The sequence below is a fragment of the Conger conger genome, chromosome 5 (assembly GCF_963514075.1).
Source record: "Conger conger chromosome 5, fConCon1.1, whole genome shotgun sequence".
NCBI classification, from domain to species: domain Eukaryota; kingdom Metazoa; phylum Chordata; class Actinopteri; order Anguilliformes; family Congridae; genus Conger; species Conger conger.
Window position 1 is genome coordinate 57,912,796 of NC_083764.1, and position 25,910 is coordinate 57,938,705.

A 25,910-nucleotide genomic window follows, 5' to 3' on the forward strand; every position below is an offset into this window, starting at 1 on the left:
CTCTAAGTGAGGCTGTGCTCCCTGCCTCTCCCGTGGGGCTCCAGGTGAGCGCTACGCCCAGCTGCTGCCTGTTCTGCAGGCCCTGGAGCAGGACAGGAGCAGGCAGGCCTGCCTGGCGTCGGGCCTGCAGGAGCAGCTGCGCGGGGCCCAGGAGGAGCTCTCCGCCCTGCAGAGCAGCATGGCCCAGAGGACCAGCCACTTCCAGCACATCCACAGCGAGCTGCTGGACAAGGCCGGAGAGGCCACGCGGCTGGACCGGGAGGTAGGGAATACCGCCGGGATCTGATGGGATGAGACGCCCAACCGGAATTGCAGGTTTCATAGTCTTGTTTTTCAGTTGATATAGTAATCTTACAGTTGGGAGGTTACTGTGAGGCACTGCTAGTTCTAGAAGTGTGGTGCCCAATCGTGAACCCCCCCCCCCCCCCCCCCCCAAAAAAATGCACTTATGATGACAACTATGTTTAGAACAGCATTTCATGTGTATTTTGCTAGTTCTGGATGCGATGCTTTGACTTATGGTAGAACCTATGCACTTGTAAGTCGCTTTGGATTAAAAGCGTCTGCCAAATGACTAAAATGTAAATGTAAATGTAAAATGTGATGCTCTCGTGATGGGTTGGAATCAAAACCTCTCAGACTTTCATGGTACATGATTGGGCACCACTGTTCCAGAACCTGAAAGGGTATCTCACCTGCCCTCCAGTTCATGCCCATGACTCAAGTCACTTAACTTGGCTTATGTTTTCTGGTGCCATGAAAGCATCAGGCTCTGATTAAGACTCCTGTTCGACTTTGTGTCTCTGGGTTATATATGTAGGATGCTAGTTTGTGTCTGTAACTGTGTGTCTCCCCCTGGTGGGCGGTCTGTGTCACTGCAGCTGAGAAAGAAGAGTGCCCGGGTGGGAGCCCTGGAGAAGCAGCTGCAGGAGAAGGCTGCGGCCTATTCAGCCTCTGCTGTGAAGAACTGTGAGCTGGAGCAGATCCTGCTGGTAACACACACTCTCACATACGCACACACTCACACACACTCTCACATACACACACACTCACACACACTCTCACATACACACACACTCACATACACACACACTCTCACATACACACACTCTCACATACACACACACTCACATACACACACACTCTCACATACACACACACTCTCACATACACACACACTCACATACACACACACACACACACATACACACACACTCTCACATACACACACTCTCACATACACACACTCTCACATACACACACACACACACATACACACACTCTCACATACACACACACACACACATACACACACACTCTCACATACACACACACACACACACTCACACACACACACACACTCTCTCACACACACACACACTCTCACATACACACACACTCTCACATACACACACACTCTCACATACACACACTCTCACATACACCCACACTCTCACATACACCCACACTCTCACATACACACACACTCTCACATACTCACACACTCATCACATACACACACACACTCCCATACACACACACTCTCACATACATACACACTCTCATCACATACACACACTCTCATCACATACACACACTCATCACATACACACACTCTCACACACACACACACACACACTCACATACGCACACGTTCTTGCATACACACACACACTCGCATACACACACACTCTCGCATACACACACACGTTCACATACACACACTCTCACATACACACACACTCACATACACACACACACTCTCACATAAGCACACACTCTCTCGCATACACACACATTCAGACGCATCGGCCCTGACTTCTGTTCATACACAGGAACAGAAGAGAACTAGCGAAGTTATGGCCAACTATAAATACTGTTTTTATGAATGTGAAGGCCCACACGCAAGTTTTTTGTGTTTTTTAGCTTTTCATATCATCCTGGTGCTTTCGATTTGTGTCCCATACGGATTCAAGTAAAACTATTTCAATTTTGGAAGAAGTATGCATATTTTAGCTTCTAACTGCTATTTTTCCTGTTTGTAGAATGATTTCCCATGTGACATGACATATGTCTTTATCAGATGACATTCCTAAATTCCTAAAACACACAGGATGCAGAGGGGGAGGGGGAATTGGGGGCTGGATTAGGGACTTATGGAAAAAAAGCTGCGTCACTGCGCTTTGGGAATGTTTTGTGGGGATTGTAGATACTACAACCAGGAGCAGATCGCTCATGCGTGTGGGCCTTTAAAGGTACTAGCCAGCTAAAGATACTGCTCCATTAGCAGTGCCGCTCAGTCTGGACTCTGTGTGTCTGCGCTCAGGATAAGGACTGCAGTCTCCAGCACGCTGAGGCCCTCTTGAGCAGAAAGCAGAAGGATTTCCAGCTGGCTTTGGAGAAGGCCAAGAAGGCCTACGCAGAGAAGAGCAGGCAGTTCCAGGAACAAATGGGGCAGGTGAGGATTTTCCTGCTTAACTGTCCTGTACATTTATTACGACGCTCCACTTTCACTTTGAAAAGTCACAGTCGGGGGATGTTGAGTGAGGGGACGTGTGATCCCTTTTCTGCTTTTGTGTGTCGGTGTGTGTAATGTGTGTCTGTCTGTCTCAGCTCTGTGACTGTTTTATTGTGTTTCTGTGTGTGTGTGTGTGTGTGTGTGTGTGTGTGTTGTTTGACCAGCTCTATGATGTTTTCTGTGTGACTGTAAACCCCAACTCTGTGACTGCGTGATTCTGTGCCCCATGTCTCCTGTGTTGTATATGTTTGTGTCTGTGATCTAAGTTTGTACATGTGCTTGTATGTCTTCATATGCATGTGTAAGTTTTTGTGGACACATGCATATGTAGGTTTGTGTGTGTGTTTATGTGTTCTCATGCATATGTAAGTTTGTATGTGTGTTTATATGTGTTCACATGCATATGAAAGTTTGTTTGTGTGTGTGTGTTTATATGTGTACACATGCATATGAAAGTTTGTGTGTGTGTGTGTTTATATGTGTACACATGCATATGTAAGTTTGTGTGTGTGTTTATATGTGTTCACATGCATATGTAAGTGTGTGTGTGTGTGTGCCTCAGCTGCAGCAGACTCTGGACCAGAAGAAGGCCCAGGTGCAGGAGCTGGAGAGGAGGCTGTCTGTCACTCAGAAAGAGAGGCAGGTGGAGGTGCAGAAAGCTGAGCAGCTGCAGGCCTCCCTGGCCCAGGTCACACAGGTCAGCCTCCCCTGTAACTGCGTATACATGTGCTTGTACGTCGCTTTGGATAAGAGCGTCTGCCAAATGCCAATAATGTAATGTAATGTACTGTGCTTCACACTGGCTTCACATGCCCCTGTTCCTGTATATACGCCTGTCCCCCAAATCCTTCCCCAGCTGAGTATGGCACCCATCCACATACCCAGAGCTCACTATATCTCCACATACTCAAAGCTCAATATATCTCCACATACCCAGAGCTCAATATATCTCCACATACCCAGAGCTCAATATATGTCCACATACTCAAAGCTCAATATATCTCCACATACCCAGAGCTCAATATATGTCCACATACTCAAAGCTCAATATATGTCCACATACTCAAAGCTCAATATATGTCCACATACTCAAAGCTCAATATATGTCCACATACTCAGCGCTCAATATATCTCCACATACTCAGAGCTCAATATATTTTTTTTTATTTTTTGTTTTTTTTATTTTTTTCTCCCAATTTGGGAGCCAATTGTACCCCATCTAATTCAATTAGTGCTAGTATTAGATACACCGCCCACATCCCGTCCCTCGGCGGCCCTACGAGAGCGACACGCCTTCTTCAAGCTGTCTCGTCACATGCTGGTAACCGTGATTCCGAGGCGCCCGAGGTGCTTTTTGTGCAGCGATCTACTAACCCTGCCAAGTCCCTCCCCCTGGAGCAGCGAGCCAATTATGCTGCTCCACGTGAGCCGGCCAAACTTGGCTTTTGGCAGGACCGAGAATCGAACCCCGGTCCCCGGTGTGCAACTGCAGCAAACTGCAACCACAAGTCCGCTGCGCCACCGCGGCCCTTTCGGAGCTCAATATATTTCAACATACTCAGAGGTCAATATATGTCCACATGCTTAGAGCTCAATATATTTCCACATACTCAGTTAGCTCCATATATTTCTACATACTCAGTGAGCTCAATACTGTTTTTACAATGTGTGAAATGCCTAGTTCCCCTAATAAATTGCTTGAGGGTAAGTCTCTTTGCATGTCATGCCTGGCTCTCCCAAGACAGTTTTAATTGAGTGAACTGAGCTGAGTTCCAGAGAGTCACTCATTAATGCCACGCCCTATATATACTAACCGTTCCACAGAGCCACTGTTTAATGCCACGCCCTATATACACTAACCATTCCACAGAGCCACTGTTCAATGCCACGCCCTATATACACTAACCATTCCACAGAACCACTGTTTAATGCCACGCCCTATATACACTAACCGTTCTACAGAGACACTGTTTAATGCCACGCCCTATATACACTAACCGTTCCACAGAGTCACTGTTTAATGCCACGCCCTATATACACTAACCGTTCCACAGAGCCACTGTTCAATGCCACGCCCTATATACACTAACCATTCCACAGAGCCACTGTTCAATGCCACGCCCTATATACACTAACCGTTCCACAGAGCCACTGTTTAATGCCACGCCCTATATACACTAACCGTTCCACAGAGCCACTGTTTAATGCCACGCCCTATATACACTAACCGTTCCACAGAGCCACTGTTTAATGCCACGCCCTATATACACTAACTGTTCCACAGAGCCACTGTTTAATGCCACAGCCTATATACACTAACCGTTCCACAGAGCCACTGTTTAATGCCACGCCCTATATACACTAACCGTTCCACAGAGACACTGTTTAATGCCACGCCCTATATACACTAACCGTTCCACAGAGCCACTGTTTAATGCCAAGCCCTATATACACTAACCGTTCCACAGAGCCACTGTTTAATGCCACGCCCTATATACACTAACCGTTCCACAGAGCCACTGTTTAATGCCACGCCCTATATACACTAACCGTTCCACAGAGCCACTGTTTAATGCCACGCCCTATATACACTAACCGTTCCACAGAGTCACTGTTTAATGCCACGCCCTATATACAGTAACCGTTCCACAGAGTCACTCTTTAATGCCACGCCCTATATACACTAACCGTTCCACAGAGCCACTGTTTAATGCCACACCCTATATACACTAACCGTTCCACAGAGCCACTGTTTAATGCCACGCCCTATATACACTAACCGTTCCACAGAGCCACTGTTTAATGCCACGCCCTATATACACTAACCGTTCCACAGAGCCACTGTTTAATGCCACGCCCTATATACAGTAACCGTTCCACAGAGCCACTGTTTAATGCCACGCCCTATATACACTAACCGTTCCACAGAGCCACTGTTTAATGCCACGCCCTATATACACTAACCGTTCCACAGAGTCACTGTTTAATGCCACAGCCTATATACACTAACCGTTCCACAGAGTCACTGTTTAATGCCACGCCCTATATACACTAACCGTTCCACAGAGTCACTGTTTAATGCCACGCCCTATATACACTAACCGTTCCACAGAGTCACTGTTTAATGCCACGCCCTATATACAGTAACCGTTCCACAGAGCCACTGTTTAATGCCACGCCCTATATACACTAACCGTTCCACAGAGCCACTGTTTAATGCCACGCCCTATATACACTAACCGTTCCACAGAGCCACTGTTTAATGCCACGCCCTATATACACTAACCGTTCCACAGAGCCACTGTTTAATGCCACGCCCTATATACACTAACCGTTCCACAGAGCCACTGTTTAATGCCACGCCCTATATACACTAACCGTTCCACAGAGCCACTGTTTAATGCCACGCCCTATATACAGTAACCGTTCCACAGAGTCACTCTTTAATGCCACGCCCTATATACAGTAACCGTTCCACAGAGTCACTCTTTAATGCCACAGCCTATATACACTAACCGTTCCACAGAGTCACTGTTTAATGCCACGCCCTATATACACTAACCGTTCCACAGAGCCACTGTTTAATGCCACGCCCTATATACAGTAACCGTTCCACAGAGTCACTCTTTAATGCCACGCCCTATATACAGTAACCGTTCCACAGAGCCACTGTTTAATGCCACGCCCTATATACACTAACCGTTCCACAGAGACACTGTTTAATGCCACGCCCTATATACACTAACCGTTCCACAGAGCCACTGTTTAATGCCAAGCCCTATATACACTAACCGTTCCACAGAGCCACTGTTTAATGCCACGCCCTATATACACTAACCGTTCCACAGAGCCACTGTTTAATGCCACGCCCTATATACACTAACCGTTCCACAGAGCCACTGTTTAATGCCACGCCCTATATACACTAACCGTTCCACAGAGTCACTGTTTAATGCCACGCCCTATATACAGTAACCGTTCCACAGAGTCACTCTTTAATGCCACGCCCTATATACACTAACCGTTCCACAGAGCCACTGTTTAATGCCACACCCTATATACACTAACCGTTCCACAGAGCCACTGTTTAATGCCACGCCCTATATACACTAACCGTTCCACAGAGCCACTGTTTAATGCCATGCCCTATATACACTAACCGTTCCACAGAGCCACTGTTTAATGCCACGCCCTATATACAGTAACCGTTCCACAGAGCCACTGTTTAATGCCACGCCCTATATACACTAACCGTTCCACAGAGCCACTGTTTAATGCCACGCCCTATATACACTAACCGTTCCACAGAGTCACTGTTTAATGCCACAGCCTATATACACTAACCGTTCCACAGAGTCACTGTTTAATGCCACGCCCTATATACACTAACCGTTCCACAGAGTCACTGTTTAATGCCACGCCCTATATACACTAACCGTTCCACAGAGTCACTGTTTAATGCCACGCCCTATATACAGTAACCGTTCCACAGAGCCACTGTTTAATGCCACGCCCTATATACACTAACCGTTCCACAGAGCCACTGTTTAATGCCACGCCCTATATACACTAACCGTTCCACAGAGCCACTGTTTAATGCCACGCCCTATATACAGTAACCGTTCCACAGAGCCACTGTTTAATGCCACGCCCTATATACACTAACCGTTCCACAGAGCCACTGTTTAATGCCACGCCCTATATACACTAACCGTTCCACAGAGCCACTGTTTAATGCCACGCCCTATATACAGTAACCGTTCCACAGAGTCACTCTTTAATGCCACGCCCTATATACAGTAACCGTTCCACAGAGTCACTCTTTAATGCCACAGCCTATATACACTAACCGTTCCACAGAGTCACTGTTTAATGCCACGCCCTATATACACTAACCGTTCCACAGAGCCACTGTTTAATGCCACGCCCTATATACAGTAACCGTTCCACAGAGTCACTCTTTAATGCCACGCCCTATATACAGTAACCGTTCCACAGAGCCACTGTTTAATGCCACGCCCTATATACACTAACCGTTCCACAGAGCCACTGTTTAATGCCACGCCCTATATACAGTAACCGTTCCACAGAGTCACTCTTTAATGCCACGCCCTATATACAGTAACCGTTCCACAGAGTCACTCTTTAATGCCACGCCCTATATACAGTAACCGTTCCACAGAGTCACTCTTTAATGCCACGCCCTATATACAGTAACCGTTCCACAGAGCCACTGTTTAATGCCACGCCCTATATACACTAACCGTTCCACAGAGTCACTGTTTAATGCCACGCCCTATATACAGTAACCGTTCCACAGAGTCACTCTTTAATGCCACGCCCTATATACAGTAACCGTTCCACAGAGTCACTCTTTAATGCCACAGCCTATATACACTAACCGTTCCACAGAGTCACTGTTTAATGCCACGCCCTATATACACTAACCGTTCCACAGAGCCACTGTTTAATGCCACGCCCTATATACAGTAACCGTTCCACAGAGTCACTCTTTAATGCCACGCCCTATATACAGTAACCGTTCCACAGAGTCACTCTTTAATGCCACGCCCTATATACAGTAACCGTTCCACAGAGCCACTGTTTAATGCCACGCCCTATATACACTAACCGTTCCACAGAGCCACTGTTTAATGCCACGCCCTATATACACTAACCGTTCCACAGAGCCACTGTTTAATGCCACGCCCTATATACACTAACCGTTCCACAGAGCCACTGTTTAATGCCACGCCCTATATACAGTAACCGTTCCACAGAGTCACTCTTTAATGCCACGCCCTATATACAGTAACCGTTCCACAGAGTCACTCTTTAATGCCACGCCCTATATACAGTAACCGTTCCACAGAGCCACTGTTTAATGCCACGCCCTATATACGTTAACCATTTCACAGGCCACACTGATATTCACGCATTCCTTTATGTTTTCAGTGAATTAGTTTTATAGTTTCTTGCTCAATATTAATCTGTCCTGTCCCAATGTTGTCATGTGTAGGAGAAAGAGCTGAACGCCGGGCAAAATGAGGAGACGGTGAGGAGTTTGAAAGAGCAGGCAGCAGATTCTGCAGCGTCGGTATGTTGGTCCCCTCTCGGTCCTGCTGCTGCCTGCATCCTGACGGCTTGTTGGGTTTGCACTGACAAAAATCTTGCTTGATTTCAAAGTTCTGTAACGATTATTTATTTTGGGCACAAATAACCATGTCGTGGCATTTTAGGAACATTGAGAGAACTGTTTGTCTTAGCTGTACCTATTTGTACCCTGTGTTTGTAGGAGAAATGTGGGTCTTCTGGGTCCAGTAGTTCAGCGGTTTCAGGAGACTAACTGATGTTAGTCATATGATGTGTTTTTAATTTAATGCTGAAAACATATCTTTGTGTTGTAACACGTTTTCAGGCAAAATAATTCTATTTTTATCGATCTTCTAATTTAATTTGGAACAAGCATGCAGAGTTCCTCCTTCTGGGATGGTTTTTAAAAATATGAATGTGTGGTCCTCATGATACAGAGGTTGCTTCATTAAACGTAAAACACTGTGAGACAAATGTTATTTTTAAATTCTTTTACGGGAACATATAAAATAAACATATCATTATTTTAATTCAATAATTATTTCCAAAAGCAGGCTGAACCAGAAATCATTCCCAAGCACGTATCATTTCAGATGCGGCATGTATCGGTCTGAGATTAGAAAGCATGGCAGGAACTGAAAATGCATAAATATGTAAGAATAATAATAATAAAAAAATATGGAACTAAAGAAATCCATTGTGAGTTCCTGGGGGAAGTGTGTTGTGGTCGCACATACTTTGTGCAGTGATGTCCACTGAGAGCAACACATTAACCACTCCCTGCCCCAAAAGAAGAAGGTTTCAGTACAACAGGGATAATCTTGTAAAATAGAGTTGCAGGAGGGCCCAGTGACCAAATTTGCATATATGAATTTTTTAAACATCAAGTTGTATGACCCAAATGAAGGCATTTCATTAAAATATTGAATATTTTATTGTCATGTGTGGCTCAAATGAAGAATAGAAAAGTGAAAGGCAAAGATGGAGTTCTGCTGCCCTCTTTATTAGGTCAGGGATCTGGAGACGGCTCTGATGTCGTGCCGGGATGAACTGAACACCTACCTGCTCAAAATGGAGGAGACCAAGACCCTGTTTCAGAAGCAGCTGGAGTTCAAGTCCGCTGAGGTAATAAAAATACATGGCGGTGTTCACCATGCTAAAATAATATTATATTGATAATATCAGCACCAAATAACTTATCCAAAAACTAGCCGAAAGAACAGTGATCATCAAAGTTATTTCAAAGTTCTTTCCACCCTCCCTTTACCTGGGTGTCAGGCATGAAGCCCATCAGCAGCACCAATTTCTCTGTTAATTGCCCGGGACTAAAGAAGAATCGGGCTAGTTGTGGATTCAAGGGCCAGATTTGATGATCCCTGTAATAGAACAATGAAGAGAGTGAACAGAATGTGCCCTGTTTGTGCTAACCTGCAGTGGGACCCTGAAACTTACATTGGGAAGTGGAATAGGTAACTGAAAATACAGGTTCCTCCTAAAAGGCAAATGAATGTTTGCGCACGAACACAGAGTGGCAACAGATGTGGTCAGTTATGTCCCTATTCAATATTCCTTCCGTTACTGGTCACATTACTTTGATTAATTATTAATATATTGTTATTATTATTATGTTTGGTTTTGTCGTTGAAAGCAATAGCATTACATAATTTGTTACTTGCATTCAAATAACATGGTCATTTGAGGTGACCGGGACATCGTTCCTGGTCTGTGAACACAATGAAGGCGTTGTGTTCAGGCAGTTCTTTGGTTACTGTTTATGTTTGGAATGAGGGCAGCTAGCTGTGTGAACACCAGCCTTGTGTCATGTACAGCATGTAGTTAGCAGCTCGTAGGCCCTTTGAGAAAGCAGTCGGAGCCTTAAGGCGGGCTGATATGGGACTCGCGTTAAAAAAGGCTTTAATCTATATCTGTACATCATCTTCTGCCTTCGGACAAAAGATAGAAACCACTGCAAGCTAAATCTGCCGGGGTGCATTGACGCATTTCCTGACATGCTGAAAGGCGTGCGTAGTCATTTTAAAGTAACTGAAATAAATGTCATCATTTGAGAGCTGTGACTCATCGGGGGTCCCAGAAAGAGCCGGTGTGGTTGCGGGTTTTTGTTTTAGTGGAATCAGGTGTCTTAGTGCTGGGCTAATGCAAAAACAAACTTCTAACCGTACCGGACCTTTTTGGTTTACATTGGGGACCCCTGGTTCATAGAAACCCTCGTTTACCAAGCCCCTCGTTGGTTTGAATGAAAACCGTTACAGGTGGAGACCCTGCAGGCAGAGTTGAAGAACAACGCCCAGGCTTCCAAAACGTCCAGTAAATATCTGGCCCAGCTGCAGTTCAGCCTCCAGCAGCAGGAGGCGATGTTGCAGGAGAGCAGCGCCCGAGTGTCTGAGCTGGAGGAGAGCCAGGCCCTGCTACAGAGACGGGTAATTTACCCAGCTAGCACAAAAACCTTTGCACAACATTGCTGCAATGCAACAACATTGACAAAACATTATCAGAACGTTGGTACAATGCAACAACATTGACAAAACATTCTCAGAACATTGGAACAATGCAACAACATTGACAAAACATTCTCAGAACGTTGGTACAATGCAGCAACATTAACAAAACATTCTCAGAACGTCGCTGCAATGTAACAACATTGATGAAACATTCCAGTAACATTGTGAGAACAGTCGGGTTAGAGCTGTTGATACGGATTAGAAATTCAGAATTCTTTTTGTCCAAATCGTAGACCCTTCTCATTGCATTTCCCTGAAACGCAGACAAAACATCACCCCCCCCCCTCCCCCTCCCCTCTATCCCGCCAGGTGTCCCAGCTGGAGAAGGACCTGGAGGTGGAGCGGACTGGTGCCTCCCAGGAGCTGAGGAGGAGGGACCAGCGGGAGCAGGAGGCCAACCAGGAGGTGCAGATGAAGGAGAGGGAGGTGGTCAAACTCACTAGCTCACTCACGTAAGTCCTATATGTCTTTCACACTGCTAACGTCGAGCAGTGATGAGAAAAGTCTTCACGCAAATAACTATGATGCTACCAACCTTTCATACTTCACACATATTACTATTGGAAATAAAATTCCCATCATCTAAATGAGTGGCCGTCAAGGACATGCAAATACATTGCTCACCCACACAAATGCAAGCCCACTCCTAATCGCACCAAAGATTGTGAGTGATCAAAGGTAATTATTGTCCTAAGTGCAAGTGAAATATTTACTGTGCCAACCTTACCCTAAAAGCTTTATCTGCACGCCCTAGTCTTATGACTTTATGGGAAATTGATTTGCTGGAATACTGATGTAATCTCAGAAATAAGATACTGATTTTTCATGTCTGGTTAATTGACAGGTTGTGGTGTTGTTAAATTGACCTTTGTTATCAGGCCAAACAAAACATGTTTCTTGTTTGTCTATTTTTGTAGGAAGTATCACTGTTTTATACTGATAATATCAAAATAAGGTTCCTCTGTTCAAAGGGGAACAGAACATTAAACAATGCATAAAAGATACCTTTTTAGATTTGAAATGGACATTGTCACCATTGCAGCCGGTCTTGTTTGGCGACTCCCACAATGCATTGCGGTTCCAGCGGAGTGGAGTTTGGCTCGAGGATAATGAGATTTCCTGGAAGCGGGCTGCGTGACCGTGTCCCTTTGGGAAGCCGTCCAGATACTGTGCTGTCAGGGTTCTATCTAGGGCAGTGTTGAATTTATTAGACGGCTGAGATTTGCGTCTGCTCGCTCTCAGGACTGTGAGCTTATGGCAGTCTCCATGGTGAATAACTGCTAATTCTGAACCAGAATCAGTTGCAGATGTTTTAAAAAGATCTCGAGTGAACGGAAATTAGAAGAAGCCTTGGACAAAAATTTGACTTCAGTCAACTGGCGTGGTGGAGCTTGTTGATAGTTGTCTGTGCAGTAATATGAGTTGTCTGTGCAGTAGTGCTTAGGTTTCTTCTTTCTTCACATTTGGGGAAACTACAAGGGAATTAAGGCCAAAATCCAGTCCTCAGTAATCCAAATAAAATGTCTAAGTGGGTCAAAGTGTAAAGTACTGGTTAGCCGCAGGGTGCTCAGAGTCGATCTCATGACTTGTGAGTGAGAGACTCTGTACTTTCTTCAACTTGTATTATATTAACTATTTCCAGCCTCTGAAATACTCTGGAGAGGCTTTATAAGGGGCTGGTGAGTCTTCCATAACCTTCATTTGGAGAAGGTGGAGCGTGGTGGCGAAAAAAAGCCGTTCGCTATTCAATTGAGCTGGTCAGGTCCTAGCAGGCCTCAGAGAGCCGTACAAACCAGTTTGGGTCACAGTTTGGGTGCTTCGCGACTTATTATTTGTTGGAAAAGTATCGAAGCTAGCTGCAGAGAAGGGAGCTAGCCGCTTGAGAGCTTGCGGCACTCAGAAAGTAGAAGCGATTTAGCACTTGGCGTTAGCCTGGCGTAGTGTCGAAGGTGAGGTGAGCCCGCCTGAGAGGGGCTCCGGAAACCAGAACCGAAGCGGGTTCGCGGTGCCGTTGTGAGCCCCCCCCTCCCGGTCCCACAGGCAGCTGACGGCAGAGATGAGCCAGTGCCGGGGCAAGCTGACGGAGATGGAGCTGGAGCTCCTGCGTCTGCGCAGGGACAGCAGCAGCAAGGCCGCCCAGCTCAGCCAGATGAAGGAGAGCCTGGAGGAGACCCAGAGCATGCTGGAGAAGAAGTCTGAGATGGGTACGGTCGCCCCTCGCCGCCCTGCGCTTTCCTTACGGGTCTCTCTCCTGCAGACGTGAGACCGGCCAGGCCGGGGCAGTTAGGCAGCAGACTTGTAAAGGTTGATATCTGAAACATCAGGTAGAGATTACAATCAGAAGATGTACTTTGGAACATGTAGAGCCGGGCTGCCCAACCCTGTTCCTGGAGATCTCCCATCTTGTGGAATTTTATTTCAACCCTGATTTGGCACACCTGGTCTCTGACTGTTGAATGCACTGCTTTGTTCGGGTCGGAGTGAAAGCCGACAAGACTAGACTAGGTTGGACAGCCCTGATATAGAAAAATTCAAAGGTGTATAAGCAATTTTTCTTCTGTTTCTGTTTAAGTTTAATCAGGGAGTTTAGTTTGAGCTCTGCACATATATATATATATATATATTCATTAGACGTATGAGTGCTTATCTGTCATCTTCTGGATGTATTCTGTGGTATTGTGTTTTAACAGTGCGAGTTGCAGGACCGTGTGGTGGTTGTATGTTAGGGAGCTGTAAAGGGCTTTAGACTCCGGTTTAGACTCAGGTTTAGGTTGCGTCCTCGTTAACCCCGCGCGCTCTGCCCTGCCCTGCGTCTCTCCCCCACAGTGCTGGACCTGGAGGAGCAGCTGCACCGCAGCGAGACGGACCGGCGGAGCTCGCTGCAGCGGGCCCAGCTCCTGGAGGGCCAGCTGCAGACGGTGCGCGGGGAGCTGGCCGGCACGATGGACCACCTGCAGGAGCTGCGCGGCCTGCTGCAGCGCACACAGCTCACCGTGGAGGAGCGCGACTCCGCCCTCCAGAAGCTGGCCGAAGAGCTCAGGTGAGCGGCCCGCGCGCCCCCGGGGTCTGTCCGCACCTCCTCCTCCTCCTCGGCTCTGTTCCTCCTCGGGGAACCCCCAGGAACCCCCCCCCCGTCCCTGTGGTAGGAGGACGCCCTACGGTTTGCCCACCGACTCCTTCATCCTTTCGGCCAGTGAACCAGGTCTGAACTGCACCAGAAAACTGCACCAGAAAAAGTAGGTGCGGCCGAAGAATTAACAACTGCCACGGGTGCACATCCTGGTCTCCGGCATTTCATGTTAATATCTGTCTGATATGATGATATTTATTTATCGTCGTGATCATTTATCGGGTATACTTTGTTTGCTCTGTCTGTTCCTCCCTTGTAGTTGAAACTTTCACTCCCCTGTTTGTTTTGCCTGATAAAGGTTTACTGATCTTGGAGAGCTGTATCCTGTTTTGTTTGCCTGTATCCTCCACAGGGGGTGGGCTCCAAACCTGTCTGTTGGTGGCTTACAAACGACACAAGGTCAATCCTTATTTGTTGCCCTGGAAGTGTCACAAGTTTATCATACGGAGGAAACTATTTGTCAAAGTAGCGTTGGGTGTGTTTAGACCGAATAATTAACAGTTTCCAGTTGCAGTGGCCAATTATTAAAAAGACTGTTTACATAGCCTGAGGCAGTGACTTTGAGTACTCACTTGCCTCCCTCCCTCTCCTCTTAAGTCTATGGAGCCAATGATGTAAGATAAACAAGATTGTTCACTGTTGTTACTTTTGCACACCATCTAATCTACGGCTCTGTTTTCTGGGCCCTCAACAAAGGTGTTTTTGTGTGATTATAAAGAAAAATGTGTTTTTCTGTGTCTTTATTTTACTTGTGTCAAGAAAAAAATGCTGGTAAATGCTTACTGGTTATCCATTAACTGGTTAATGATCAAGCCCTTCCTAAAATACAAACGTTTTCAAGTACAATAAGCACATCCTAAAGGCCTTCATCGCACGATTCGAGTGCTCCGTCACGCGCTGTGGATCCAGAACATATTCCCCCTCCCTCCCCGTACCCTCCCTGCGCGGCCTGCTGAACTTCAGCTCATAGACCCCCCAGCTCTCAAAGATACAGATGAATATTTTTCTCTGCTTGACACAGGCAAACATCTGTAGAGTCACGTAGGTTCTCAGTCAGGGGATCTACCCTGCAGACTCACCCCCCGGGCTGCTTATTAGTTCCGTGCTGTTCGCATGAGCACTGGTGTCGCGTATCTCAGTCCCTCGGGCGTTTGTCAGCATATCACGGTGAACACCTTGTTGCTGTTGTCGCAGGAAGGACAGTAGAATTAATAGCCGTGTTAAATTTGGCTGCAGTGTAGCTTCACTTCCCTGCGCTGAGACCGGCTCAAGTAACCGAGGAGGGGAAACACCGTGAAGTACCATTTCCTCTGAGTTTCCCCCCCTCTGGAGCACGGCCTCATAAACGCTGGCGGTTTGTGGGGCCTAAATTCATACAGCAAAAGTAGTATGCTCATCTGACAAGAGCAAGTTTGAGTCAAAACTTGACATTACAATAATCTGGGCATAACTATAGCTATCTGATTAAAAGCAAATAACTGAGTGAAAATAAATATTCAACAAGCTAATCTAAACTCGTTTTAAAGCTAGCTTCGTATGACTTACTTTAATTTAGCAAGCTACCGAATCTTGCTGTGCAGTATGTCCAGGAGGTGAATCGATGGGTGTTAATCCTTAATGAACCATCTTAATATCTGTAACATTCATTCATGTTTGTACTGAATTTAGAATAAAGGCTGATGATATTTTTTGAATCCCTTACTTTGCACTCTTGCATGTTTCTCAACATGTTTTTATAGAAGCTGAGTATATCCAGTGAGCAAAAGGAGAAATCTAGTCATCTAGAGGGGTGGAAATCTAGGTTGAGAGTCATTCTGACATAATCTGACTAGGTTAACCCAAAATAACTCCGGTTTTACCAACATATAGTCGGCTATAGTCGGCTAGTAAGCTTTCCCTTTTAAACGCAATGTAGCCACTTATACAACTCAATGGCAAGACTGTTTTTCACCGACTTTTCGCTATAAAATGCCGGGTAGTGTAGTTGTCTGACTGTCTTCCAGTCATGGTTTGGTAATGAAGCTTGTAAAACGGTGTCTGTGGGGATGTCATTAGAGGGTGGTGTCCTGTCGATCTGTAAGGGCCGTTTGTTTCACCACAGGGAGAGTCAGAGGGAGCTGGAGGAGCGTAACCACGAGGTTTTGGACATGGAGGTTACCACTAAGGAGAGGCAAGAGGAACTGCAGAAGAGAGCGCAGCAGGTAGAGCCCAATGCATACACTCACACTCACACTCACACACTCACACACACTCGCATACTCATTCACACACACGCACACACACACACACACACACACACACACACACACACACACACACATACACATACTCATTCACACACACACTCACACACACACACACACACACTCACACACACTCACATACTCATTCACACACACACTAACACACACTCACAAACTCACACACTCACACACACACACACACACACATACACACACACACTTACATACTCATTCACACACACGCATACACACACACACTCACATACTCATTCACACACACACACACACTTACACACACACACTTACATACTCATTCACACACACACTCACATACTCATACACACGCACACACACACACACATACACACACACATACTCATTCACACACACATACACACACACACGCATACTCATTCACACACACACACACATACACACACACACACACACATACACACACACACTTACATACTCATTCACACACACGCATACACACACACACTCACATACTCATTCACACACACACACACACTTACACACACACACTTACATACTCATTCACACACACACTCACATACTCATACACACGCACACACACACACACATACACACACACATACTCATTCACACACACATACACACACACACGCATACTCATTCACACACACACACACATACACACACACACACACACACACATATATAAACACACTCACACACACACATCAGTGCAGGCGTGTGATGCGGTGAGATCTCTGACCCTCCTCCTCCCTCAGCTCAGCCAGCTGGACGTGGCGATCCAGGACCACAAGCTGGAGCAGGAGCGCAAGGTGCTCCACCTGCAGAGGGCGCTGGAGAGGTCTGAACAGGAGGTCCAGGAGCGGCAGAAGCAGGTGAGCCTTCCCCCGGCTCGCTCCTGCTGTACCTGGCTCTTTCCAAAGCCGTTCACCCCCTGCTGTTCCCTTGCCCTGCACCAGCCACTGTCTCTGGCCTGGCCACGTTACTGCTGCCTTCTATTCTTCCAGGCCCTAGGAAACCGTGGCCATGACAACGCCCACCTCCTTTGGAAGTTGGGTGAACAACACGGATTTCGAATTGGGAGAGATTGGGTTTACTCTGTAAACAGCCTTTTTCAAAAGCAAACACAAGGAAAGTAGCCAGCTTGATAAAAGGCTGGTAGTGTGAGTGCAATTGGAATATTGATTTTTTTCACAGAAAGAAAAAATCACATTACAGTATTCTTGTCAAACTGAAATCATAACACAACGGTGCTAGTCCTGGAGTTTGTTCTTTCTGTAGAGTATAATGGGGAGAGGGAACACACACAGGGTGTCCTCACACGAGCTTGCAGGAATGTAAAGTGCACTTAACTCATCAGCTGTACTTCAGTTTAAGGAATTCAAGAGGTCCTACAGCTGGCTATAACATCTACACCAGTAATGTTAGAAATGCAGTGTGCCAGAGGCGCAACAGGCTAAGACGCAGCAGACTTGCGGTTGCAGTTTGCTGCAGTTGCACACCGGGGACCGGGATTTGATTCTAGGAAAAAAGCCAAGTTTGGCCGGCTCACGTGGAGCAACATAATTGGCTCGCTGCTCCAGAGGGAGGGACTTGGCAGGGTTAGTAGATTGCCGCACAATAAAGCACCTCGGGCGCCTCGGAAGCACGGCAACGGGCATGAGACGAGACGGCTTGAAGAAGGCGTGTCGTTCTCCTTCGGGCCGCGGAGGGACGGGGTGTGGGCGGTGTATCTAATACTAGCTCTAATTGAATTAGACGGGGTACAATTGGCTCCCAAATTGGGGAAAAAAGTGAAAAATCCAGTAGTGTGCTGGGGGTTTTGGGGGGGGGGGGGGGGGGTTATGGCTGTACCTGTTACGCAAAAACCTATTATTACGGCTGTCATTCAGACCATGTAGAATCCTTTGGGGAGAATACAAAGCCCTTCTCGTCATAGTTGTAGCCTGTTGTATTATTATTATGTCCACGTTAATGTCTTTACTTCAGCGCTGTATTGTAAAGCTAGCCTGGTAAGCCACATGTATTGTCTGCCCCTGTGTCTCGGGTGCAGGTGGACTTCCTCAGTGAGCGGTTGGAGATGGTGAGGTCACAGCTGAGTGTGAAGGAGAACCTGGAGAAGGTAGTGTATCTCCCTGTGGGACTCCTCCTAGAAGAGAGGATGTGTCTTAGCTGGGCCACCCAAAATCCATGGGGAAACGGGAAGTGGAGCGGTCACGTGGAATTTCCGACTCGGGACTTTAGGGAGCAAATATTTGTCAAGTTTACGGGGTTCAAGTCAGACCCGTTCTCAGAATAGCCCCCTTCAGAGCATTAAATGATTGGAATAGCCAGCCAGCCTAGAATGGCAGGGGAAGTTGCTCTTTGTCATTGTACACTGTTCTCTAAATTTGAAAAAATGTTCTCCATTTCTCCAAAACATTGTGACAGTTCAGTTTTGAAATTTTAACAGAAGTGACAGTGTTTCCCCTTGGATTTTTTCCAGCAGTTGCGCATGGGTTTCACAAGGGGGCTGGTGTTTACAGCGCAACTCGATGTTGCATGCACACACATGCACACACAGCTGATTCGCTACTCGGCTGATTCGCCAATGTTTGTGCCAGCATCTCATGCACGTGCACCATGAAGCCAGTCATTAACCGCTCTTATGCGTTTACCACTCGATACGGATGGGTTGGGCTGCAGACAAAAGGCAAGACCCTCACACTGCACCCTGAAACCACTAGCAGTGACCAAGGACATTGCGTATTAGAAGTTGAGTTGCGTGAAAGTAAATGAGCTCAACCCTCTACGCAAAAGACCCATTCAAGCCTGGCTTAAAAAATAGCAATGGCACAGTGCCACTTCTATGTGGGGGAAGCACATAAAGTGGATTTCAAACCAAACTCTTTTTTAAATATTCATTGTTTCTCCACCTCCACCTCAACCTAGAGAGGGGACACTCTAAATACGGCTGACTAGAAAACAAGCACTTTCGCATGCCTCTTTGAACTGCTTTGCTTTTTAATTATTTTTTTTAATATTTGACAATAATTATGTTACATAAGGCCTTCCTCTGTCTAATGAATGATTTGACAGTTTTTATGAGTGCCTGTTTCTTTTCTTTTATTTATCATCAATGATGTGCACATACTGTAGGTCTTGATTTCCCAATACTGAGGCTTTATTAGGAGGAAGGGAAAAAATAGCCTTTTGTGGGTGTTTGGAAATCCCCATGACTCTGATCTACACTTTCCTCATACATTTTTCTGCTCTCATACTGTTTTGCAAGCTCTTTGAACAGGGTTTCTAAGGTGAGATGGCACTGCTGAAATTCAGCACGTCCGCATGTAAGCAGTGTGATTGACTAACGGTCTGTGTGTGTGTGTAAGCGCTGTGATTGACTAACGGTCTGTGTGTGTGTGTAAGCGCTGTGATTGACTGGCGGTCTGTGTGCGTGTAAGCGGTGTGATTGACTGACTGGCGGTCTGTGTCTGTGTGTCTCAGGACGCTCTGGAGCAGGGCCAGCAGCTGCGTCTGTGTCGTGAGCAGCTGCAGAGGTCTGCGCAGGAGCAGAGGGATCTGCGCAGTCGCTGTGAGACTCTGGCCCGGGAGCTGGACTGCAGCACCCAGCTCACCCACGAGAGGGTACGACTCGCCCACAGCCCTGCACCCTCTCATAAGCCCCCCTATGAAAACAACCTGCAGTACGACTCACCCACAGCTCTACACACCTCTCATAAGCCTCCCTATAAAAACAGCCTACAGTACGACTCACCCACAGCCCTGCACACCTCTCATAAGCCTCCCAATAAAAACAACCTGCAGTACGACTCACCCACAGCCCTGCACACCTCTCATAAGCCTCCCTATAAAAACAGCCTACAGTACGACTCACCCACAGCCCTGCACACCTCTCATAAGCCTCCCAATAAAAACAGCCTACAGTACGACTCACCCACAGCCCTGCACACCTCTCATAAGCCTCCCAATAAAAACAACCTGCAGTACGACTCACCCACAGCTCTACACACCTCTCATAAGCCTCCCTATAAAAACAGCCTACAGTACGACTCACCCACAGCCCTGCACACCTCTCATAAGCCTCCCTATAAAAACAGCCTGCAGTACGACTCACCCACAGTCCTGCACACCTCTCATAAGCCTCCCTATAAAAACAACCTGCAGTACGACTCACCCACAGGCAATAGGAAGCTAGTGGAGGCCAATAAGAAGCGGGGTGACATGAGCCGACCTGGGCTGACTGGTGATCAGGCGGGCTGCAGCATTCTGGACCAGCTGGAGGGGCTTGATGGCACACGCTGGGAGACCGGCTAGGTGGGAGTTGCAGTAATCCGGGCGGGAAATGACGAGCCCCTGGACTAGGAGCTGGGTGGCTTTCTCCGTCAGGAGATGACGGATACGGCGTATATTGTACAGAAAGAACCTGCAGGTTCTGGCAGTGGAGGATGCTTGTGGAGCCAGGGTGAGGCAGTTATCAAGAGTCACCCCAAGATTCTTTGCCGTACGGGAGGAGGAAACTACAAAGTCCTCAACAGTCAATGAGAGGTCGATTGACGGAGAGGACTTAGCAGGGATGTAGAGAAGCTCAGTTTTGGCAAGGTTGAGCTTCAGGTGGGGGGAAGTCATCCACGCAGAGATATCAGCCAAGCAGGCAGAGATCTGTGTGGTGACTTGGGTGTCTGGGGGGAAGGAAATGAAGAGTTGGGTGTCATCAGCGTAAGAATGATAAGAAAAGCCATGGGAAGAGATAACAGAACCAAGAGACATGGTGTACTGCGCAGCTCGATGTTGCATGCACACACATGCACACGCAGCTGATTCTTGGAACCACAGCTGATTTGCCCTCTCACACTGCATCCTGAAACAACTAACAATGACCAAGGACATTGCGTATTAGAACTTGAGTTACGTGAAAGTAAATGAGCTCAACCATCTACGCAAAGACCCATTCAAGCCTGGCTTAAAAAATAGCAATGGCGAAAAAAATAGCAATGGCAATGGTCTATGTGTGCGTGTAAGCAGTGTGATTGACTGACGGTCTGTGTGTGCGTGTAAGCAGTGTGATTGACTGGCGGTCTGTGTGCGCGTGTAAGCAGTGTGATTGACTGACGGTCTGTGTGTGAGTGTAAGCAGTGTGATTGACTGGCGGTCTGTGTGCGTGTAAGCGGTGTGATTGACTGACTGGCGGTCTGTGTCTGTGTGTCTCAGGACGCTCTGGAGCAGGGCCAGCAGCTGCGTCTGTGTCGTGAGCAGCTGCAGAGGTCTGCGCAGGAGCAGAGGGATCTGCGCAGTCGCTGTGAGACTCTGGCCCGGATGCGGTGCTGTGGGCTCGACTCGCCCACAGCACCGCACAACTCTCATAAGCCCCCCTATAAAAACAACCTGCAGTATGGCCTGCCCACAGCACCGAGACTGCACCCCTCTCATAAGCCCCCCCCCCTTTAACTACAGCCTACCGTATGACTCATAAGCCTACAGTATGACTCACCCACAGCACTGCACCCCGCTCATACAAACAAACCATACAAAAATGACCTACAGGCAGAGGTGGTGGTTTTTTTTAGTTTTCTAGTGAATATTTTTAACGGTACTCATTCATCTGAAATGTAATTCCCTCATCTGTAATTTTCCAGCAGTGCAGTTTGGATTGGGTGCTGGTATAGTGTAAGAGTTTGGGAACAGGGCTAGTAACCTAAAGATTTTAGGTTCAATTCCCTGGTAGGACAGTGCTGTTGTACCCATTGAACAACCTGAATTGGTCAGTATTCCAGTGGCAAGAAAATGTATGTCTAAATTTGTCTTCAAATATGGTCTGGTCTTATTAATAATAACACAGACATATTTGTTGTGTTCTTTTCCATATTCAATGCATCATTCAAACATTCGCAGTATCGGTTGGAAAGAGTATGTGAACCTCTAGGCTAATGACTTCAATAAATGCTCATTGGAGTCAGGAGTTAGCAAACCCTAGAGTAAACGCTAAAGGCTTGAAGGAATCATTGGAACTAGTTAACATCTCTGTTCATGAGTCTGCCAAACGCAAATTATTGAACAGGCATGGTGTCCAGGGCAGGATGCCACAGAGGAAGCCCCTGCTCTCCAAAAATGCATCGCTGTGCGCCAAAGAGCACCTTGACACTCCACAGTGCTACTGGGAAAAATGTTTTATAGACTGATGAAACTAAGGTTGAATTGTTTGTGAAGAACGTGCATCATGCTTTGTGGCTGCTTTCCTGCCTCGGAAGCTGGAGAGCTTGCCATTATCGAGGGGAAATTTAATAACCAAGTTTATCAAGGTGTTCTCCAGGATAATGTCAGGGTGGCTGTCCACCAGCTGAAGCTCAGTAGAAGTTGGGTGATGCAGCAGGACAATGACCCTAAGCATCAAAGTGAATATATTACAGAATGGGTTCAAAAAAAGAAAATGCGGCCAAAGGCAAAGACCTTAACCCAACAGAGATGCTCTGGAATGACTGAGCTGAAGCAATTCTGTCAGGAAGAATTGTACTTTTTCCACCAGCACTGTGAATGTTAAATGGGTGTGTTCAATAAGGACATGACAGATTATAATTGTTTGTGTACATTGCTTCAGTACATTGTGTTTGTGTATAGATGAAGATCAGATCACATTTTATGACCAATTAATGCAGAAAACCAGGTGATTCCAAAGGGTTCACATACATTTTCTTGCCACTGTATATCCAGCTGAATAAATGGACACTGTCAAAATGCACATTTCTGGAAGTCACCCTATAAAAAAAGCAGATGTTAAAATGAGTGACAGTTGTAGAGCTGATTTTGTGATTGCACTTCCACAGCGTAATTAAATCCTGCCTGCCAGTAGCATCTCAATCAGTATGTTTTGAATGTGGAGTCAGTTGTTACCTCTGTTGATTGTGTTAGCTCCACACGGGTTCTGACATGCAGATTGCTCTGACACAGCGGACTAATCCCTTCCGTGACTAATTGAGGAGGTCTCAGAGGTGCTGAGATCACCAGAAATCTCTTAAGCAGGGCGTAGAGATTCTGTACAGTATATTCCCATGGATAATGGAAAGTAGGATGGAGGGGGGGCGGCGTGTTTTGGTAGCTGTACAGTAGAATTCTGTTTAAAATAAAATGATTTCATGTACCTTAATAATTCCCTGCTTTGCTTTAGCATGTCTGTGGATTGGCTGTTTTTTAAAGGCAGTTGTTGCATCCTTCGAACGTTTTTTTCTCATTTAAATTGGTTGAAGTCCCCCCGCTCGCTCCCTCACGCTCTCATTCACTCTGCTCACAGGGCTTTGCATAGCGCCCGTACACAAATCCCTGTTGACAGAAGCTGTGGGTTCCTGAGAATACGCTGTTGACTTTTCGCCGTCCTCGTGTCACATGCAAACCCGGGAGCACACAAGGCCTCACAATGGCGTGTTTTGACCCGGGCGGGGCGGAGGAGGTTCAGCTGTGTTTACACGCTCCGGCGACCGCGCGGCCTCTTGATTGGCTGGGCTGGTGGACTCTGGAGGTGGAGACGGGGTGTCGGACACTGGCGGGGTGGCACTGCAGGGGACCTGAGCCCCTGGATGTCGGCCCAGACGCTCCGTTTCTTGATCAACCCTTGCCGTTCTGCCAACTGCATTACATCACGTTACATCTTATCCGGAGCGACGTGCAGAGCTTTTTACATACTATACTGTTTACACAGCTTTTTTATTACGCATACTATCCGCTGGATATATAGATTAGCATTTCAGGTTAAGTACAACCGCAGTGTCCTACCAAGGAAACAAGCCTGCAGCTTCCAGGTTACTAGACCAGTTCCCCTAACTGCTGCCCAGTATCGTACAATGTAGTACAAAAAGGCCAAGTGGGCCTTAGGCCTACAACTGCATCAAGCCATATCATAGGCCTCTGCCTAACTGAAACTAACTAAAACCTGGCGAGTCTTCAAAGGTTCACCAGATGCGGGGCGGCTTTGAACGTTGAGCTTTGAACCCTAAACACTTGCTTAATCTGCATGCTGCAGATTACCAAGAGTTTGAATGGCGTAATATAAACTTGCCGTGTTCCGAACACCAAGTTCGCTCACCATGTTCCGAACAGCGCAACTTTCATGACGAATAACTAAAGTTATTAGTTCCAGATCAGCTTTGGGTTTTGTGTGCGTGTAAAGTCTAATTCCTTCCATTTTCAGAAAAACTTGGTATATGGTAATAGTGCTCCACTGTAACATTGTGGTGGGGAAGCAGTTGCTAACGAGAGACTATGAACCGGGCAGGCTTATACGGCGGTGTTCGGACCTCCGTGAGCTAACACGATCTTCCAAACGCAGAGACAGTTATTCGTTGTTTTCTCTATATTAATTATTGGTCCAATTCACATCAAAGTGTTTTAGTGTCCGGGATAGTCAATAAGGAACCTTAATCATGAACCACATTCCTCAGGAGAAAAACTGCCATTGTATGGATGTTAACTTCTGGAGTGGGGCTTCCACATGTTTACGTTACGCCCAAAGGAGACTTAGATTTCCATAAAATAACAAAGCGAAATAACAAATAGAGTCCCAATGGAAGGATGTATAATCCCGCTGGACACGCAGTGACTCAAACTAACCGAGTCACTATACAGCGAGCAGAGATGCAAAACGAAAGTCGACGTCAGGTTGGGTCAACCAGGCTCCAGCAGGAGAAATACACTGGGGCAAACAAACCGAAGGCTCAGGCAGGAAGCCAAGTGGAATAGGACGAGAACGGTCAAAACACAGAATCCAATCAGGAAACAGATCAAAAGGGGCTAATGCGAGGATCGAAAGTCCAACAAAATGGGTCAAAGCCACAGTGTCAACAAAGTAATCCCAAATCCCCTCAGTCCACTGACAAAGGTCTGAAGAGCTGGTATCCCTTAGTGAATGCAGATGGCAGCTTTTTCAAACGGAAGAACCGGAGGCGGAAATGGCCAATCTGGGGCAAACACAAAAAGTACAAAAAACATGAATGCTTCGTAGAGATCATAACAACTGCCATCAAGTGTTGGCAGTTGTTCTGGTACGTGTTCTGGTTTTGCTTCCGTAAGTCACTGCTTATGGCATGAGGAACACCGATAAACCTGAAGGTGTTGTCTTGGGTGGTCTCAAACTATAATCTCCTGTTGTCATGACATTTGCACACGCGCATGGGTTGCATTACAGCTCAGAGTACAGGAGGAGTGTAGTATATGGGTGTGTGTATGTTAGGAGATTTTACGCTGCTCCTCCTGTTTGGCAGGCGGCACGGGATCTCAGGAAGAGTATTATATGGATGTGTTTGGCAGGAGGCTCGGGATCTCAGGAGGGGAGTGTATTATATGGATGTGTTTGGCAGGAGGTGCGGGATCTCAGGAGGAGTGTAGTATATGGATGTGTGTTT

General features: G+C 46.7%; 1 protein-coding gene across 1 annotated transcript in view; it reads left to right on the forward strand.

The window, feature by feature from the left end:
* Window positions 1–25,910, forward strand: part of ccdc18 (coiled-coil domain containing 18) — a 36,046-nt gene that overhangs the window by 5,938 nt on the left and 4,198 nt on the right. Inside the window, exons 11-24 of the mRNA XM_061242914.1 lie at window positions 45–262; window positions 882–992; window positions 2,327–2,458; window positions 3,081–3,215; window positions 8,538–8,615; window positions 9,620–9,736; window positions 10,882–11,049; window positions 11,440–11,582; window positions 13,171–13,334; window positions 13,957–14,170; window positions 16,362–16,461; window positions 17,280–17,396; window positions 18,575–18,643; window positions 20,008–20,148. Of these exons, the coding sequence (XP_061098898.1) occupies window positions 45–262; window positions 882–992; window positions 2,327–2,458; window positions 3,081–3,215; window positions 8,538–8,615; window positions 9,620–9,736; window positions 10,882–11,049; window positions 11,440–11,582; window positions 13,171–13,334; window positions 13,957–14,170; window positions 16,362–16,461; window positions 17,280–17,396; window positions 18,575–18,643; window positions 20,008–20,148 (1,907 nt within the window). The remainder of the gene's footprint in view (window positions 1–44; window positions 263–881; window positions 993–2,326; window positions 2,459–3,080; window positions 3,216–8,537; window positions 8,616–9,619; window positions 9,737–10,881; window positions 11,050–11,439; window positions 11,583–13,170; window positions 13,335–13,956; window positions 14,171–16,361; window positions 16,462–17,279; window positions 17,397–18,574; window positions 18,644–20,007; window positions 20,149–25,910) is intronic.